At 34.6% G+C, this 13174-nt stretch overlaps 2 protein-coding genes across 3 annotated transcripts in view; one reads left to right on the top strand and one right to left on the bottom strand.

The window, feature by feature from the left end:
• nolo (ADAMTS-like no long nerve cord) overlaps positions 1–7340 on the top strand; it is an 82432-nt gene extending 75092 nt beyond the window's left edge. Inside the window, exons 12-23 of the mRNA XM_018539628.1 lie at positions 328–457; positions 1378–1588; positions 2200–2516; positions 2587–2714; positions 2806–2973; positions 3467–3627; positions 3827–3916; positions 4074–5166; positions 5247–5329; positions 5745–6131; positions 6224–6377; positions 6607–7340. Of these exons, the coding sequence (XP_018395130.1) occupies positions 328–457; positions 1378–1588; positions 2200–2516; positions 2587–2714; positions 2806–2973; positions 3467–3627; positions 3827–3916; positions 4074–5166; positions 5247–5329; positions 5745–6131; positions 6224–6377; positions 6607–6716 (3032 nt within the window). The 3' untranslated portion in view covers positions 6717–7340. The remainder of the gene's footprint in view (positions 1–327; positions 458–1377; positions 1589–2199; positions 2517–2586; positions 2715–2805; positions 2974–3466; positions 3628–3826; positions 3917–4073; positions 5167–5246; positions 5330–5744; positions 6132–6223; positions 6378–6606) is intronic.
• Positions 7341–10949: 3609 nt separating this feature from the next.
• On the bottom strand, positions 10950–13137 carry LOC108773744 (hydroxylysine kinase). 2 transcript variants are annotated; one of them, XM_018539673.1, is made up of 3 exons: positions 12801–13137; positions 12164–12267; positions 10950–12087 (listed from the first exon to the last, which is right to left on the bottom strand). In XM_018539673.1, exon 3 carries the CDS (start codon positions 12084–12086, stop codon positions 11001–11003), a length of 1086 nt encoding a protein of 361 aa, XP_018395175.1. In that variant the 5' UTR covers position 12087; positions 12164–12267; positions 12801–13137; the 3' UTR covers positions 10950–11000. The 2 variants fall into 2 exon arrangements, with proteins under 2 accessions (XP_018395175.1, XP_018395165.1); XM_018539663.1 differs by having other exon boundaries at positions 10950–12267.
• Between the last annotated feature and the right edge of the window lie 37 nt (positions 13138–13174).

Genomic DNA, 13174 nt, shown 5'->3' with positions numbered 1-13174 from the left:
ACGATTAAAAAAATTCTAATTTTCTACGTGATATTTGTAAACGAGATAAGAGAGCATTGTACAGAATCTGTGCAAAATCGATATTAATCGTTTATTGAATAGGATTAGCTAAACGAATTTAACTCGTCGACGTAGTCCTTAATTAGCCCGGCAAAATCGTGCTGATGTCATTGTACAATTAACAGCGTTGGGATATAATCGTATTAAGATTACTCTGTGTCGACTAACGCGATACAAAGGGACGAGAGCGTACGCTCCGGTCGGATTATCTGCCGTTTATGGCGAATCGCGTACACCGATTATACACGTGCTTCTCTTTCTTCCTAGGTGTTCAAGATCTTATTATAAATTGTGTACGGGACGACACCGGGAAAACAGTGATGCCGCTTTTATGCTCCGCGGAAACAAAGCCAGAGGCGAGGATACGAGTCTGTAACGATCATCCATGTCCTCCGAGGTAAATTACAACTCCGCGATATCGATCGATTTAATGCCTAAACGTTAAAATACTTCGCGTTACATAATAATGTTTAATCGCCAAGTATACATCTTGAGAATGCTTCCAACTAACAGCTTACACTGTCAAATAATATCAGCTTCAATGCACCCTCGTAATAAGCATTTTTCTCGTTAAATGTCATCTTTTCAATGAAAAAAATATATATAAGACAACAAAAAAACACAAAATTTGACTACCAAATTTTGTGTTTCAATTTATTAAATTATCAGTAACGTATACTCATGAAAAAACAAATTCTGGACTGTTATTTATATCTTATTAAATAAAAAAAATAATGAACGTTCAAAATAGATATCTTTAGCTTTGATACTAACTTTAAAGCGCTTCGGAAACGATAATTTTTCCACGGATAAATTCTCCCAAGCAGATATTAAAGCGTCTCTAGCTCAGCAATCAATAAGAATATTTTGGTGCAGTCTTTTTAATGTTTAATAAGATAAGATTTAGATAACTAAAGTTACATTTTATTAAATATCAAAAAGGTTCCAGTAACTCCAGAATTTATTCTTTTAAATATACGTTACTACCTAGGTAACAAATTATCCTTATTTGTTGTCATTTTGATGTCAAAGTAGTATCTTTATATAGTGTCATTTTGATGTTTTAAAATTACGACAAATAACACCAGCCTGCTACTCGAGTATATTTCTATACATTTTCTAATTATGTATATTTAGAATTATAAAAAGTATAATTATAAAAAAAAACTTTAAAAAGTACTTGAACGACCTTTTTCATAATATGCCTGACTGTGCAATTTTTCGAATTGTATGTACAATTTAGGAAGGTTTAATTAATGTTACGACGCAACTTTCTGTGCGATCTTTCCTGACAAATGTGATCGTCTGCGCCCATAGGTGGAATTATAGCGAATTCTCCACTTGCATGAGCCCTTGCGGTATTGGTATACAGACACGTGACGTTACCTGTATCCATGAGGTGACACACGGCACCAACAAAGCAGTGCCTGTTCCAAATTACATGTGTCCGCAACCACCGCCCGCCGACAGACGATACTGCAATGTACTGGATTGTCCTGTCAAATGGAGCACGGGGGAATGGGGGAAGGTATATGTTTGTACACGTTTGTATAAGGCTTCAACAATCTCGGGGAAAAAGCTCTTTGTTACACATGAACCCGCGCGCGTAGAACGGTAAAGTGATATAAACCACTTCTCTCATGCATACAAAAAGAACGTGAGAGAATCTACTCGATGAAAAAGCCAAAACTTTTGTATATATTTTTATTAAAAAAAAGATCATAAAAATTTAATTATTTTAAGGAAATATTATGCATAAGTATTGTAAAATTTAAATGTCATTTTTATTAATAACAATATATGTAAAGAATGGATTAATGAGAGTAAGACGCTGTAAACGTTGCAAAGATTTATATGTATTAATGATTTATATTAATGAAATCTAATATACATATATATTAAAATATATAGTGAGATTATAAAATTAAAATATGTACGTATTATCAAATAATTTTCAAATATGACCTATATAATATATATAAAACATGTATTTAAATTATCTGTTTGAAATTTTAGAATTTGAATTATCTAACAGCAGTAGGTTTCATATTTGATTTATATATGTAATTTTATTATAGATACTCTAGAAAGCATGTTTGAAAATCCCTAAACTTCTCCGATATAAATGAATAATTTTAGTGTTCGAGAACGTGTGGCGGCGGTGTGAAGAAGCGAGACGTAGTTTGCGAGCAGATAATGGCGCAAGGTCGTAAGCAGAGTCGTGAGGAACGCGAATGCCCAGCTCAAAGGCCGGCCAGCGAGAAACCCTGTAACACCAGAGCCTGCCATGACTCAGACTTAAGCTCTAACATGCCACCAACCATCACGAGTCTGAACACAACGTATAATCAAACAGATATCAATGCGAAGGTGGATTTGAAGATTGGCGGAATCGCCAAGATTTTTCAGGGGACACCTTCTATCAAAATTCGCTGTCCGGTTCGAAAGTTTGACAAGTAAGTACAAGCACAAAATCGATGTAACTGCAAATCAAGTAAAATAACTACAAAATACAATATCGTTCAGAGCTCAGATCGTATGGACGAAAGATAACAAGGAAATACGAAAATCCAGAAAATACAAGATCAGCAGGAAGGGAGCTTTGAAGATAATCGATATAGTTGCCTCGGACTCGGGAGTCTACGGTTGCATTGGTAAGAGATCTTGCCTAGATATACATATAGTCTATACCGTATCCGTATTTCGACACGTTTCTATGAAAAATTCGGTAATAATCTTTTTCAGCGGGAAATTCGCACGCAGAGACGCAGTTGATAGTGAAATTTCGTTCCAAAGAGCAGATAAGCAGCGAGGAATATTTACGACTTGGCAATTCCGTTCACCTACAACGAAATGCAAACCTTGACTCTGCACCAGCGAATTCTGGCGAAAGTCCGTACACTGATCATGCAGGTAAACGCATTTTTATTTAAAAAAAATAATTTACTTTTATAAAATAGGAAACATTTTTATTTCATATTACAAACATTATTATTCATTTGTATTTCTATTAAAACCGATTCTCGTTAAAATTGTTGTGTATAAATGTTTAACATATCCGCGTGATAATTTAATGTAATGTAATTGTCATTTGAATATTTATGTTAATTTAATATTCAACATTTCTTAATATTAAAATAATGCAATTTATAAATAAATAAACAAATATCAAAAATTAATGTATTTTAAAACATATTTTAAATTCAAAGCTAATAAAATATACATTAGTATAACATATTACAAATATTAATATTTTTCTGAAAAAATAAATATTATGTTAGTGAGATATAAAAAATCTATTAGATTTTTTAATTCTAAGCTCATAATGTAAGTAACCCAGATTTTAAAAATAATGAAAATATAATTTTTAGCTTTATACACATACAACTTTGATTCTTTCTTACAGCAGCCTACGGAAACCGTTTTGATAGCGAGGACCTTAGCCATGAACGTGCGTTTCCTAGCAAACCAACGAGAAAACCACATCAAAAGAAGCAGAAGACCAGTCCCACTCCGTCAGATGCCACGATGATGCATAAAGAACACACTGTTACCTCTCTCAACCAGGTACGCGAAAAAGCATTCTACTGTCAAGATTGTCTCCCGCTACAATAATTCATTGCGCGTATCTTGACATTGCTTAACAAATGGTATATGCATGAATTTTGCCAAACTAATTTTCTGGTGATGGTTCTGTATTCCGCTTTGCACTCCTGGACTAATTTTCCTCGATGTCGATTATTCGATATTTGTGACTATCAATCAGCCGGGATATCATGAGTCCGTGGAATCACCTGCTCCATCAAGTGCTTCCACTCTTGTGCCGCACTTGAATTACTTGATATCGAGCTTGAAGGTAAGACGTTTATTTGTGAATAAACTTGATGAAGTGTTATATAACACGCGTCTATCTGCTTATATCGCCATCGTAGCTAAATTTTCTATGATTTACTCGACACATAACGTTACATATTATAAAATCTAAATGTTAAGTATTAACACGCTTTATATAGGCCTATTGGCCGTTTCACAGCGAAATAGCTATGAGTAATAATCGCAGAACCGCTTCCACGCCATTTGTCGAGGACGAACATAAAAGGATGGCGACAACCAAGCGTAAAATGTCTAACAAAGAAGCCGACTTCACGTATCAAAATGTAGAGGATAACTTTGACAATCTATATCGTAACACAGCCATCCCGGACGAGACCTTCGGCCCAGACGAGGAGCGGATATTTATCGACGTCGATCCGTACGATTTGGACGAATCTGTATTCGGGCTGCAGCACGGCGACGGCATCAAGTCGGATATAATGGAAGAAGTTGATACCAAGCTTACTACGAAGCCCGATATCGATTATATGGAAGAATCGTTAAAAAATGTGAAACGACAGTGGCAAGAACCGAAGACCGGGTACAAAGATCGCTGGAGCACCACGCCCAAAAGTCACATCCTCCAAAGCAAAGGCACAACGGAATCTATCGCATCTTCACAAAATGGCAAGATGAGCGTACATTACATTGAAGACTCGAGCACAAAAAAGGAAATGCTCAAGGAGGCAGACAGTTTCACCGACGATAGTGATAAGTCCATCAATCACGACGTTTATGGGAACTTGAGAACTGAAGATTCATCGACCGTCACCTCCACAATGATGTCTAGAAGTCCTGAAGATCGATTAAGGATACAGGAGCCGGATCATCGTAGTTTAAACCACACGAACAGGACAATAGAGTACAGCGAGGCGTTCGAGGAGGAGCTGGATAAGCGGAAAATCGTGCCGTATGTAGAAAATCACACGGCGGATTATACAATCGCGCGATTTCCGACTACTAGAGACTTGGAAAGTAGAACGAGAGATGACTCGACATTGATAGATGATCTGAGGTCGAGCGTTGTTGGGGAGAATCCTGATGAGAACGTAAGAAACTTATCTCGCAATCGAGAGGATCACGCTGGCTCCATAGAAAAGGCCTTCTCAGTGGATCTAAAAGAAGCGTTTAGAGAAGGTAATGAAAATAAGCCCGTGAACATTTTGACGTCCACTATAACGGAAGAGGATGCTACAACAAAAGATACCGCTGCAGAATCTCTCGCTGTATTAGGTAAGATTATACTTGATAATTTACATTGTCTTGATAATGTTTAAACGATCCAATAATTAAACGAAGGACTTATAATGCAGTTGCGGATAATGTTCTGGTGTTCGAGTGGGTTACGACCGATTGGTCGAAGTGTTCTCAAACTTGTGGAGGAAGTGGATTCCAGGTAAGATCATTTTTTTCTAATTGTGACTAGCTTAAATTAGAAAATTTACAATTCTTTTGAGTTAATTCGATAAAAAGAATATTTTAGACTTAATTGTTATCATTGTTAAGCAATTGTCTAAGAATGTTTGAAGCGATAACAAATTTCGAACGTTTGTTCGATATATGATTGTGTTCATTCATTTATTTCATCATGATTCATTCATTTACATTCTACTTACTGTCATTTAAAATACATACTATAACTTCATTAATTTATCAATTTATACGAAAAAAAAGAGATCATGACATTTTAATAAAAATATTTAAAAGTCAAAAGAATTTAAAATTTCATCCAATTTTATATATACTCACATATTGAAATATATCTTTATTCGAAATAACTGCATTACAAATTATTTGTTGTTATACCATAGATGCGAGGTGCACAGTGTACAGTTCGATCGACAAAAACGGATGGCAACTTCACACACGTCTCACCAAGAACGGTAATCGGTCAGACTTTGTGCGAGGACGCCGGATATCCGGTACCGGAGAAGGTGAGACCCTGCGGAATGGGCAAATGTCCTCAATGGCATACCACGGAATGGACTCCATGCGAAACGTCCAGATGTTTCAACTGGAAGACAGCGATGCAGAAACGGGACATTAGCTGTCGTTTGGTGCACGACGCAAAGGATGGTCACGAGAATGTCACGTTGTTGGACCCGAGTAAGTGTGACGAGGCTACAAGGCCGCTACAAAGACAAGAATGCTATAACGATGCCTGCAAGGGTGTCTGGAGGGTCGGCGAATGGACTGAGGTAAATAGATCGAACTAGAAATTTTACGACTAGAATTTACGTGATAATGATAATACTTATGCTAAAATTTTGTAATATATTCTAACACATAGTGCACCGCGTCTTGTGAGGAAGATGGTATCAAATATAGGATTTTACAATGTGTCTGGTTCGGTACAAAGAAGCCAGCGGGAAATGCTTGTAGAGATATACCACGACCTCCTGTAATGAAAACATGCAGGGGTCCGCCTTGTCCTCAGTCTACCGGTAAGGTTTCTATAAGAAAAATATACTAAATTTTAAAGAGTTCTCTCACTCACACAGCCTTCATGTTAACTGAAGCCTTGATGAACATTTTTCTTAAAAAATTTTCTTCATAGAATATTTTAGAATTTTTCAGATTTTCTGTACAAGTTTGTTTTTTATTTTTGATCTGCTATATATTCACATTACAATTTTAAAAAATATTGTTGTATTTAATGTTATTTTATTTTAGCATTTGTAGAAGATTGCAAGGACCACTCGCAGTTGTGCAGCAGAGTGAAAACGATGAACATATGTAAGGTGCCGCTGTACAAGAAACAGTGCTGCGCATCGTGTCGCTAGATTCGAGATATTGATAAATGACTCATTGTGAGGATTAGACAAAATGAACGATAATTAAGAGTGCGCGTAAGACAGAGAGTGTAAATCGTGATTAGTCGGACAATTACTTCGTGACATATATAAATGCACCCGGGATGCCTGTTGTTAGTAAATTATATAACGCACGCGGAAGGAGCGACTCGCTGTGGAATAAAATTGCACAGTATTACGATGTCCAACTTATAGATTAAAAAACAAGTATCCAAGAAAGTTGACCAAAACTACTTCGCTGTAATAGTTTCCTCATCGTGTCGTCGCGAGAGCCAGTTTACCTCCTCGCCTCGAGTGTTCCTTGTGTAAACAGAGAGAAACCCGCCAATCTTAGCAATTTCTAAATTAATTAAATCATAATTTTCTAACGTATGTGTCACGTGTAGTTTGGCGCGATATATTCCTGTAAATTGCTCGTCAAACCTCATGTTGCTCTCCTAGTTAAAAAAAAAAAAAAAGAAGGAAAATGGAAATCCGACATTCGTCCACAAAAAGTTAAGAGCGTTATATTGTTATAACATGGTAATGAGAGAAAAAGCAGTAGAAATTTATTACCTAGTAAACGAGAATGGATTAAAATTTGATCTATCTAAATACGCGTATTTTAAATAGCGAAACTTTTTTTATTTAATTAGATTTAATTGAACTTAATTATAATAGATTCAATGGAACTGAAAAACTACATTTCTTAATTCAGAATTTTGAATTGAGCAATATTTACGATGCAGAAAAAAGCTAATATATTTTTAAATTAAAAAGCATAGAAATATGTTTCACGTACACTTCCTATAAAAATGCATTCCAGATTGAAAAGGATTTTTTTAACGTGTATTTCTAAAAATCTGAATTTATTTCAATTTGTTTCAATCCATTCTCGATTATAAGATACTATATCCTGAGAAGATCGTTTCGTTATCACGACATACAGTTGATATCGACACGATATTATTAAATGTCGTCAATGTTGGTGCTTTGAGTCGCACAGAAAATGGCTTTAAACAGAACGGTATTCAAATTTTAATGAAACGTTAAGTTCAGAACATGGGAAACATACATTGTTTACACCACAAATTTCTTCACATTAGAAGCATTTCTTCTTGACGCTTATTTTTTTACATTTATTACCTGCTACAATTAAATACATTATCTCCGTCTATTTCTGAAGCAAAAGAAAATCATCCTGTTAAGACTGAAACGCTCTTCGGATCATTATTCTTGGGCATTAATGTAAAAAATCCTCACATACTAAAGAATCATTTGACATTCCGTTTTATAAACAGGAAGAAATTATATGTACGCTCTGTCCTTGAATATCTTTGTTGACATTGTCTTTCCCTCACTCCTTTATGTTTATAAATTTTAATATAAATTATATTACGAATGTAAAATATAAAGTTATTTAAGAATATAAGTTATCAAATGAATTATTGCGCGCCTATACGCGTCCCGTCAGGCGATCTTAAGCCAATATAGATATTCAATAAGCAATAAAAGAAAATATATAAGTATTGTAATATAATATTTTGTTAATAATCTCTGGCGAAAATTCGTGAACATGACCATTCCGTTATTAGTTAAAGGGCCCGACTTTACTTATGTGCCTCTAATCACTTCTCTCACTATCTAGATAATTATCAGTAGTTACGAATATTCATTTGTCGCGTATTCACTCATAGAATCCATCGTAGAATTCAATGTTTTCAGTAAGAACTCCTCTCGCGGATATTGATTGTACGTATAATAAAGATTTGGCCCTCCCTTATATGTATACATGATTAATCGTATTAAACTTTTGATTACATCATAGGCGCTGCCGGAACTCTTTGTAGGAGATATGGACAACGGAAATATTTTTAAAAGTTTATTTAAAAAATATATATCTTCAACTCCTATAATTATTGTATAGTAAATATAGGGATGTGGCAGATTATTAATATGTATAAATGTGCGAATACATTTCGCTGCGTTTCATACTTACGGCGCGCGGCGCCTATGTGAAGTTATATATCAGTATATGATTTGATAAGATTGTAAACAGATTTTCGCTATCAACGAATTTGCCTCAACACAGCTAAAGCAGTTTGCCAAAACGAGCTGAAACGTAAATGAAATTTAAATAAAATATAATAATTAGAGTATTAAAGAGACACAAGAGATAAAAGGTATAATATTACGAAATATCATAAATTACTGAGGTACACGCTTATAAATACTTTTTATGTTGAGAGATTAAAAGGAAAAAATATACGATGAATATACCGGAAACATCAAAAGTCGAGATTCTTTCCTCAGCCATGCATTCCTTAGCTGAAGGAAGATACACGATTTTTAATACATCCTATAATGATTACAGCTAGGAAGTGCAATGATATGTAACTACCATCGGCGTGTCATGTATATCACTGTGTTACATTTTAGTAAGTATTTAACTGATACTTACCTTATAACAATACGACTCCGCCGTGTTACTGATCAATGCGATATCGAGAAATAAGTTATTTTCTGGTTATACACTACATGATAACAACAATTATTGAAAGGGAGATGAGTTCCGACACGTACATTTTTGTATATATCACGATGTAGGTATGTAAAATGGCTCCACACTTAGTACTGTACGTAAGCATTACTGTTCATGATATCTATGTAAATATGTGACTGCCTAAAATGCGAATAAAACAAGAGAATATATCACTGCACAATACTGCAGTTAGTTTTTCTTAAAGTTTATTTAGCAAATAATTTCAATTCCAAACTTCCTAATAAACGTATTTCATATCTAATTAGAAGTCGGTTGCTAGCTGAGCTGTACGATATATATATTAAAATTATTCAATGTAAGTCCCATTCATAGTTTTGTATTTCAATACGTATTGGATAAGATAGTACTTAAATAATATCTTAATGCTAATATCATAATATGGCTCTGTGATTTGATTGATTTATACCATCTTAAGACTTTTGACAGTTTTAAGATAGTTCTTTAATAAAGTGCCGAAAATTGAAGGTGCCTCACCAGGATCCACTCAAAATTACAAATATCTGTATAATTTGGATAACATATTAAAACTACGTGTATATCTTAATAAAACATATGAAAAATAATATGCAAAAATAATAAAATTGAATTTTGTACAATTTGTTTTGTGACAATTTGGTAACGTTACGTCATCTTTCTTTTTCTCCTTCCCACTCTTTGCGCGTTTTCTGCTATTCCGCGCGAGTATTTGAACTCGTTCATATGTTTGCATCCTTTACAACGCTCAAGAATCTTCTAGCAATGTTGCGATGATAAATAAAATTTATCTCATATCATGTCATATATCACCATTACATTTCACTTGATATTAGTTTTTTTTATATGTGACCAGTAATATTTTAAACTATTATATTCTCATTTTTGAGAAATCTATGATAAAATGTGTGCAATTAGCTAAAGTAGTATCTCCAAGCCTTATCTGTCACTAAGTTATACATAAAAAGTAAAATTTTCACAAATTTCAACATTTTTTTCCTCTTGTTTCATTGTTGACCTACTCTAGAATTTTGCACAAGTTAAATTCGGCACTTTAACTTCATTATAAAAAAATTAGAAATTTCTATGATAACTCAATTTACTAAAGAACGATTATGAATATCGGCTATATACTATTTTATTAACAGTCGTAGAGGCATCATTTGAGCAAATAAATAATAATTGAAAAATATCTTTCTTTTTCCTATTATATATTTTCAAATATATTTTACATTTATGTAAGTAATATAAAATATAGAATTATTGCTCTCGTAATTGACTTAGACGATAAGTATTATGTTTTAATAAAAAAAAAAAAAACATAATAGAGAAGAAATTTAGATAATATAATTATAAAATCAAAACTGTAAAATAAAATATATTAAGTGAATACAAAACTTTATGAATATTAGAGTTACAATATTGCTCTTTTTAGATATTCTTATTGATACATATAGATAAATGACTGCAATTAAAAACGCTCAATTACTGATTAATATTATTACGTCCTTTAAAAACCGATAGATATGTAATGCTAAAATAAATTTTTCAAAGTTCAACACCTCTATTTCCGCCGACCTAATCTAATAATTATAATTTTGCCTAATTATTTCCAAAAGGTAATTATTAAATACGTTCAAATATTTATATAAAAATGTATAGTCAAAGCTGTAAATAATCTTATTTTCTTAATTAAGCACTTAATTCATTAATTCGGCAAACTGATCAAGATTATTCGTTTAGGAAATAGTCAATCCCCAAGCTTGCATCACATCCTCTCGACTCATGGGCCACAATCTCTTTAGTAACATCCACCCGGTTTTCTGTGTGGTCAGTAAATACTGATTTTCAGGATCGTGCAAGTGCGAATAAGCGCCCATTACCAAACTTTGGCATATTCTAGCGCATACGCTGATCTTGAGAATCTTCTTTTCCATGTCGGTTAACTTCTTGATTTTTTCGTAACCCTCCACGACGCATCTACCCATTTCTACATCGACTGTTTGTAGAATCATGTAGCAAAGAACTACCGCTAGTTCAAAAATACGACAAGTCCTGTGACAATCACCGAAATCGATCACGGCGACGATGTCTTTACCGTCGGGACTCACAAGGATGTTGTGCTCATTCAGATCACCATGTATGATCGTTTGCTCCAGTTGGTCTGTGATTGGTAATACCTCCCTTTGGAAACTTAAGATCACGTCGTGCACCAGCTGCTTATCCAACGAACTCTTGATCGCATACGTGAACTGCTGCACTCGCGGCACCGAAGTCAACATCCACAATGATTTGCGATCATCGAAGGCAGGGTGATTGAAGCCCATGAATATCTCGTCAATTCTCGCGGTGAAGCTGCCGACCTTGCGCAACAATTCGTCGGTTATTTTTACATGATACAACAGCTCACCGGGACGATAGACCAACAGCTTCACGGCATACTTCTCCATGGTATTCTCGCTCTTCAGAGTCTCTAAAGAAAAGTACACGCCGTTGATATTCTTAATCGGTAACGGGCAACAGACGTTTCGCTCATTGAGGAAAATCATTAACTCTGTCTGCGCTTCTATCACATCAGTCTTACGGGAATCCAAGGAGTTGATCACCTTAAGAACATAGCCGGCCTTTTCCGGGCTGATCACGTGTGGATTCACGGTCGTCTCATCACATATCATATGGTAATTGCGGTCGTCATAAGAGTTTAATTCGCGCACATTCGTCGCCTTCATACCGTAGAGTCGCTCCAGCAGTGCAATCGCCGTCTCTTCGTTCACGGGCGGGCGTATATGCTGACCTGGGATGAGCAGCGTGTCATTGTACTCCATACTGTCGTGAAGCACGACGCAAAAATAGCCGTGAGTTATTAAGGGGGAAGCCGGGTCGATGAAAAAGAGCAACGTACGTTTCCTGCACAGCGAAGAGAGAGAGCGAGGAAGGGCGTTTGGAACGGTGAGTAAAGCCGTAGCTGGAATATCTTCTTTGTTCTTCGGCTGATTAATTGTTAAACTGTACAGATAAGCTACAGCTATAAAATTTTTGTATATTGTGAGAACAATTTATCAATTGATTGAATTAACATTAGCAGGATAAAAAATAAATTATAAATAATAAAAATGATTACACACAAAACCTGATACTGTCATAATAACAAAGCTACTTAATATTCATTTCTTATGATAAAATTATAATATAATCTAATTATCATTTCAAATGATAATTAGATTGTATTATAATTTTAATTTTATTTAAAATGTACTTTTAGTACACACACGCACATATACACATTTTAAACAAAATATTCAACATCGAACAAATGAGTAATTTATAGCAAAGAAGTAATATATAAATAAACTTGTTACGTATTTTTTTACAAATTAAAATTTAAAAAAAAGCATATTCCTGTTACATTCAGTAGAATTAATAAAGATAATAAAAATTTTAAGTATTTTTGAACACACAAACATACACGTTTATAAATACATGTGATAAGCAACCGGATATTCGTGGCCACAGACATATACATAAATATATTGACTCACCCGACTGGAGGACGTGTTTATTCAACCGAAGGAAGCGGCAAACTAAATTCTCAGATGGACGGAGCAGTTTGCCAAGCTAGACAAGCGATCATATGCGTAGGGAGCGTAGTCCACGCTCAATCATCGTTGACATTCAGCACAACTGGAGGGTACAACGCGCAATAATATTTACATCAATGGTAATTGAGCGTACAACACGATGCAGCACGATATAACGTATCGCGGTGACTAAATAATTCAATCTTATCATGGCTGATAAAATCAACGAAGATAGCGTTGGTGAACCCAGTTATTACCTTTGAGATACACTGAATCAAAGGAGCTTACTCGATTTAGAAAATACTGGTAAACTCGCTCTATCACAAAGGGATTGA

This window comes from Cyphomyrmex costatus, unplaced genomic scaffold (assembly GCF_001594065.2).
Source record: "Cyphomyrmex costatus isolate MS0001 unplaced genomic scaffold, Ccosl1.0 scaffold1034, whole genome shotgun sequence".
NCBI lineage: Eukaryota > Metazoa > Arthropoda > Insecta > Hymenoptera > Formicidae > Cyphomyrmex > Cyphomyrmex costatus.
This window is presented reverse-complemented; position numbering and strand designations above follow the sequence as displayed.